At 42.5% G+C, this 7217-nt stretch overlaps 1 protein-coding gene across 1 annotated transcript; it reads left to right on the top strand.

The window, feature by feature from the left end:
- Positions 1-3074: 3074 nt before the first annotated feature.
- Positions 3075-6714, top strand: fgf4 (fibroblast growth factor 4). The gene is made up of 3 exons (XM_073047732.1): positions 3075-3381; positions 4137-4240; positions 6471-6714. Exons 1-3 carry the CDS (start codon positions 3075-3077, stop codon positions 6645-6647), a joined length of 588 nt encoding a protein of 195 aa, XP_072903833.1. The 3' UTR covers positions 6648-6714.
- The last annotated feature ends 503 nt before the right edge of the window (positions 6715-7217 follow it).

Below are 7217 nucleotides of genomic sequence, written 5' to 3'. Positions count from 1 at the left end.
ATATGTTTCAATAAGATCCCCCCCAATCTTCTAAATGCCAGTGAGTATAAGCCTAGTCGATCCAGTCTTTCTTCATATGAAAGTCCTGCCATCCCAGGAATCAATCTGGTGAACCTTCTCTGTACTCCCTCTATGGCAAGAATGTCTTTCCTCAGATTAGGGGACCAAAACTGCACACAAGATTTAGAGCATCAGCAGAATTTCTTGTATCTTGGATTGTAAGATTTATCTTACAAGAGATCCCTTCAAGAGCCTTATAACAGCAGGATTGAAGCTGTCTTTGAGCCTAGGCAGTACACCTTCTGAAGGTTTTGTAACTTCTGCCCGATTGTAGGGGTTGAGGGGAGGAAAAGAGGGAATGGCCGAGTGGGAAGGGTTTGATTACTTTGGCTGCTTCCCCGGGGTAGGGGAAGTAAAGAGAACCTTTCATAATTCATAGGCTGCTACCCAACTAACGTTCACCTCCATCTGCTTACAGCATTATCCACTCTCAAGTTGCCGGGATGGCCACACCTGTTTGGACATATCCAACCCTTTATCTGGCGTTCACGTGACTACTGTCTGGTGTTCTTGCGCCCGTCTGTGCGCGCAGCATCAATCCCGCGGTAACGTTATGACTTCCAAGCAAGTTCTGATCATTCCTAACGTCCACTACAGGATACCAGTTTCATACAGACAGAGCAAATGAGTCGACTGAATGAAGACATGAAGGTTTTTATGCAAAACGCAATGCGGTGGAATATATATATATATATATATAAAACAGCCCGGGGTTGGGAGAGTGGAATGGTTAAATCAGTCTCCCAGGGGGGTTGTTGCAATCCACTCTAGCCCACCGGGAGAGAGGCCGACATTCCTGGTCTAGCCTGTATACCATGTCAACTGAGTTTTTTTTATGAAAATATATTATACGGAATCAGCCAGTCGTGAACGTGAGAAAACGTTGTCAGGCGAATCTTCCACTGGCGGCTAATATCTACTAAAAGAGTTTCCATAGCTTTGCAGAAGGAACAAAGACAAACACACTGGGGCTGAGCTGTGCTTTGAGGTGGGAATCAGGGGTAGCAATGGATCATTTGATAACTTTTCCCAGAATATCAAGGCTAGTACCACCCTTGTCCACTCAACACATTGAATGGGACAGGATTATAATCACACTGGTAGGGTTTGGAATGACACAACACAGAAGGCGGCCCTTCTGCCCACGTTGCCTGTGCTAGATTTTAGAAAGGATCTTTAACCCCACTCTGTTTACCCCGTAGCCCTCCCCGTCCTTACCGCGCCTTCTCTCCCCCCCCCCCCCCCACTAGCAAACGCACCCTTTCAAACAACTATATGTACTTTTCCTCGGTTAACTTCCAATAAAATTGCAAGTGACTAAGTTAGAGTACTGGACCCACAACGGTAATTATGCGTCAAATTTCGCCGTCATGCCTTTGAAAGTTAAGGGACCCGTGTGTAGATTAGCGGCGACTACACCAAATCCCAATCTGAAAACCGATCAATTAGTGTATGCCCCGAGACCCTTTGACGCGTCTAAATCTCGCTGTGTCAGGACTAAAAAAAGACAAAAGCGCAGCATCCGAGCTGGCGAAGGTCACTGCGTTACGCACCTACACGGAGATGTCGCCCTGCCCGTGGCACTGGCTGGGCAGCGGGAGGTCGCCCTTCAAGTGTTCTGCTTTTAAAGTGAACAAGGCAGATTACCGCTGGGTTACAGGGGCCTGACTCACTTTTAATACGTTGTGCGTCCATTCGCCGTTTTGTCCAAGCGATTTGACATCTGGGCACCTGTTGACTTTAAAATACTGGCGGCGCATGCATTTGTCAGGCAGAAACTGACATTTGGCGTGCTTTTTAAACAAATTCAACTCAATTCGTTATTCTGAGAGGGGATCCCTTCTAAAACTCGTGTTAACATTTGATCCAAAACATACCAAAATAAGACAGTTTGGAAATTATTTATTTCTTTTCCACTAACTTGTTTATGATTTGAAGTGTTCTTAATTGTGCATCCGAATTTAACGCATTTAAGTAATACACATAACGGCAACATTTAAAACTCGAATTGCCGTGTTCTCTGTTATAATAACTTGGCATATCACGGTACTGCTGTGCAAGGATTAAGAGTTATTTTGCGATAGAAAGGAAAATTTTAAATTTAATGTATTATCTGAATATAGTTAAATACTGAACCCCGCGCTTCTCCTGAACTTCGCTTGGTACATTCTCCCTATCGTTAGACTTCAGGACACACAGCTTCCTCTCAGCTTCCCGATTAGGAGCCTATTTAGGCTGCGATATTTTATCCTAAATTTCTGTCCTAGTTGGCGTATATTTATATACATATACGTACAAACAACGGTAAGTAAGCTATAATACATCGTGGCGCTCTTCAGGGCTAACTTAATAAAATAAATTCATAAATCAGGTAATTGAACGTTATCATGGAACATCGGCGTGAAACGTATTCGGCTAATATAAACGTGTAGATTATATTATGTATATCGGGTAATATTTGTATAGATCGTGCTATTTATTATAATTATTGAGTCTGTCCTCTCTATATTGTTGCCCAGAGGCGCGCGCGCCCATTCTGCACATGCATAATCACCCAGGCAAAGTTTTAAAAGTTAACTTAAAAACAAGTCTGTTCAGTGTGAAATCATTGGCCCGTGAATCTCACGATGATGCGAATGCAGTCACTTGGAGTGAATGAGTGGGGTAGGTGATGATGTAATAGGTAACCATGTCGATAGTATAAATATCGTGGTCAGAGGGTAGTCGGTATGGCTGTACTGTCAGGGGAAGAACACTTTGCAGATAGATCTTGCCCTGACTTCAACGTTGAGCACTAAAAACGGATTTGCAAGTTGTAATAAACTTCCTGAAAGGCAACTGACTCGGGCGAGCTTCCAATGCAGTCTTCCAATGTAAAGAAGAGCTTATCTACGCCTTGAGCATTTGTGTGTGTTTTTTTAATGTGCGCCCAAAATAAAGCGAGAAAGTGGAGCTAGAGTCGAGGTATTTTTAGTGCAATAGATTCCCAACCACGTGTGCACATGTTGATCAGGATGTTCTGCAACGCAACAATGCAATCGGCTTCCTTGCCAATCTTGCTCCTTGGACTTGTATCTGGTTTGGTGCGCTGCGCTCCTCTCTCTGCCCAGCCCAATGCTACCTTGGAACGCAGATGGGAGACTCTCTTGTCCCGCTCCATGTCTCGAATCCCCGGAGAGAGGAAGGCCATCAGCGGAGAGACGGACTATCTGCTGGGTATCAAACGGCTGCGGCGGCTTTACTGTAACGTCGGCATAGGATTTCATCTTCAAGTATTGCCCGACGGTAGGATTAACGGCAAACATAACGAGAATCAATACAGTAAGTGCGTTAGTTGTTTGCACCGTATTGTCTGCGAAATCTCTCCGACCGAACATTTATCGGCGCTTATTTATAGACGGATTTATAGAAGATATGTTATTTTTCTCTCCGCGACACTCTGTATGTTAGACTTCTGCCTCTCTTTTGTAATCAACATTTTCACTGAGCGGCAGACGGCGTACCAGGTGGGGAAAGGATATAACCAAATAATTTTTTATTTTAGTGTAAACATGGAGATAAATCGCAGACAAATAGCTTGCCAGACGCAACAAGTGCCCTTTGGTGATAGGTCCTAATCCGCAAAGCGTGGGTTAATGAATGTTTGCACCGAGACTGTGAAGTGTGTGGTATACTTGTTTATTTTGCTGGGGAATTGTTAGACCATGCTGGTTCTCATTTTCTGTCCTTAAAGTGACAGGACATGCACTGTGTAATTAAGAATATTCCCTGTCCAGTAAAGCTGTACCAAGTTTTCCTTCTTTAAGTCTTAACCTGTCTTAAATCTTACATGAACTCTCTCTCTCTCTTTCCCAACACCCTCCCCCCTCCCCCATGCTCACCCTCAGACGTGGTGACGGAATCAGGTGTTCTTACCTGCTAAATATCAAGCTGATGATTAAAACCGCCAGCATTCAAAGTTTACAGCAGCTTTTAATCATGGACTATTGTTATGGCGGGATCAAACACGGCGGTGTGCCGGAGTGAGCTCGGGAAACGCGCTTGACATCTCTTTTTTTCCCCCCCTCTCTGCACAGGCCTTTTGGAGATTTCGCCCGTGGAAAGAGGGGTCGTCACCCTTTTCGGTGTCAAAAGCGGGCTGTTTGTCGCCATGAATAGCAAAGGCAAACTTTATGGATCGGTAATTATAGCAACGAGTTACTTTTTTGTTCAGTCTGCTAAAAGGTTCCTATCGCTCGCTGGCGAGATGTGGGTGTACTTACGACGGCGCTTTGAAGATCTATTGAGCATAATATTTTCATTAGACACAAACTGCATTCTTGAACGCTGTATATTCTTTAGAGAGAGAGAGAAAGAGTGTGTGTGGAGAATGAAACATAAATTCTACCGCCGTGGATCAGCTTGTCCGTCTTTCAAGTGCATGTCATTCTTTGCATTTCTAGCCAGTACACGCATCTACTGTCCTCTCCAGTGTAAAATAGGAGTTGTCAAAGTGGACCACCCGTATTGTACAATCTTCCCACATATAGAGTGACTTGTTCCCCTGGAGAATTGTGTCTATAATCATCCTTTCTGAAAATCTACCTGCTGCAGGAAAAACTATTCAAACAACTTGGGGCTTCTTTATTAATGCAGTATTTTTTTAAATTTGGTGTTTAATTTGATCCAAGTTATGTGGATCAGATTAGTTTATCGAGATATACACCAGAGTGGAATAAAATCCCTCGCCAGTGTGAGGGTAAACAGTATAAGTGATAATCATAATTAGAGAAAAATACAGCAATCATTCACCAGATATTCCCTTACGGACAGCCCAGTAAATAAAAGAGGAGAGGACTTCAGTGTTAACATGCATGCTACTGATATGTGCGGAGGATTTGACACAATAATGGTAGCTTTCAGTAAAGCTTTACAGACACTGAATGTTGGCCATGCATTTGGCAGGAACATTGCTTTCCCAGAAACCATAGGAGAGATCAGATGCAAAGAATGATAAACTATTAAGTATTTAGAGCCAGTTGTAGGGGTGTCTGAAAATGAGCTAACAATTTCTTGAGTTGTTACACGCACAAAATGCTGGAAGAACTCAGTGAGTCAGGCAGCATCTGTGGAGGGCAATAAACAGTTGGTGTTTCAGACCAGAACCCTTTCCTCAGGACTGGAGAATTCCAGGGGCAGAATTCCTGTCCTAATGCTGACTATTTATTCTCCTCCATGGATGCTGCCTGACTTGTTGATTTCCTCTAGCTTTTGTGTCTGTTGTTCTGGATTTCCAGCATCTACAGAATCTTTTCTGTTCTCAGGTGGCTGCTAGGAATGGGGGCAACTTCCAAATGCAGCTGACAACGCCCATTATATTTCCTTTTTTGATCAATTTAGTTAAGAGAATTAGTGTGAATTTTCTGGCACTCATCAGAGCATGGAAAATAGAAGCAGGAGGAGGCTATTTGGCCCTTCGAGCCTACTCTCCCATTTATCATGTGCAGAGGCTCCTTCTCTGTCTCAATGTCAACATCCCTTCAACGACTGAAATCCACTGTGGTGTGGGGCAGTACAAAATCCCAGAAACTGCAGAGGGTTGCATGCATTATTATAACATAGAACATAGAACAGCATAGCACAGGAACAGGTCCTTCAGCCACAATGTTCTGCAGAACCAAATAAATTAGTAATCAAATGGCCAACTGAACTAATCACTTATGCCTGCATGCCCACTTCCTTCCATTTTCCTCATATTCATTTGCCTATCTGAATGACACTTCGAAGTCCCTGATGTATCTGCCTCATCAATGCATTCCAATTACCCACCACTCTGTATAAAAAACCTACCCCTTGCATTTCTTTTGAAGTTACCCCCACTCATCTTAAATAACTGCACTCTGGTATTAGACATTTCAACCCTGGGAAAAAGATATTGTCAGTCTACACTATCTATGCCTCTCATAATCTTATAAATCTCTTCAGATCTCACCTCAGCCTCTGCTGCTCCAGGAGAAACAACCCAAGTTTCCCCATGCTCTTGTTGTAGCAAATGCCCTCTAATCCAGGAAACATCCTGGTATACTTCTTCTGCACCCTGTCCAAAGCCTTGACATCCTTCCTATAATGAGGTGACCAGAACTGTATCCAATACTCCAGATGTGTCCTAACTAGAGTCTATAAATATTACAAAATATATTAATCTATTCGTAAGTAATTAAGAAAACAAACTCGATGGGAGGTTTTCTCCCCAAACCAGAAAAGTGACCTCTTCAAATTTTATTGCAAATGTTCTGAGCCTTTAGAGCGTGCCATGTTACTTTCATGGGTCACTGCTCTACAAATTCTGGAATAAAAGAATATACATGTTCTTGTGGTAATGGATCCAGCAGATGTAAAGTCCCACTCAGAGCTATCTTCTTACCTTCCAGGCATACTACAATGACGAATGCAAATTCAGCGAAATCCTCCTGCCCAATAACTACAATGCCTATGAATCCAAAGCGTACCCCAGCATGTACATCGCGCTGAGCAAGAATGGCAAAACGAAGAAGGGAAACAGAGTGTCTCCCATCATGACAATGACGCATTTTCTGCCGAGAATCTGAGAGGGGCGTTCCTCAGAAATTACCTCAGGAGGGAAGACATATTGTAGGAATGAAGCCGAAGCCTCGGTCGGTGCACTTTCACAAAAGCTTTATGCAAGATGAACAGGTGTATCATATATTTAAATTAATTGTGATTGAATATTTATATCTGTATATTTTGTTCAGAAAGTTTATTTATAGTTTTGCTAACTTTTTATTATTTCTCTGTCTGACAAAAGATAAGTGATACATTATGTGTGTGTGTGTGTTTGAATTTGTTGTAAATGTGTGGTTATAATTTGTTTAAAATGGTGATATGGAATTCCTATCTACAATGTGTTTGCACTGTTATAATTAATCTTATCTAATGGAGGTCCGTGATGTGCTTTTTTTTATTGAGTTATTTCTTAAAGTATAAAGTCTTAGTCTTCACCCTTGACGTTTGGTTAAGTCTGTCAATTTTTATATGTCTGCTGGTAACAATGCCTGGTATCTGACCTCCTTTGTGTAGTGTTGCTGTGTAATTTCAATGGAATCCATCCACTTCTGCTACGGAAAGTACAGTGTTGAAGTACTAACCCACAAATCTGT

The sequence above is a fragment of the Hemitrygon akajei genome, chromosome 6 (genome assembly GCF_048418815.1).
Source record: "Hemitrygon akajei chromosome 6, sHemAka1.3, whole genome shotgun sequence".
NCBI lineage: Eukaryota > Metazoa > Chordata > Chondrichthyes > Myliobatiformes > Dasyatidae > Hemitrygon > Hemitrygon akajei.
Note: the sequence above shows the minus strand (reverse complement) of the source record. Positions and strands in the feature narration are given on the sequence as shown.

Coding starts and splice junctions, on each gene's coding strand:
- fgf4 (XM_073047732.1), top strand. CDS start 3,075: ATGTTCTGCAACGCAACAATGCAATCGGCTTCCTTGCCAATCTTGCTC. Junction 3,382..4,136: donor ACATAACGAGAATCAATACA/GTAAGTGCGTTA, acceptor CTCTCTGCACAG/GCCTTTTGGAGATTTCGCCC. Junction 4,241..6,470: donor AAGGCAAACTTTATGGATCG/GTAATTATAGCA, acceptor CTTACCTTCCAG/GCATACTACAATGACGAATG.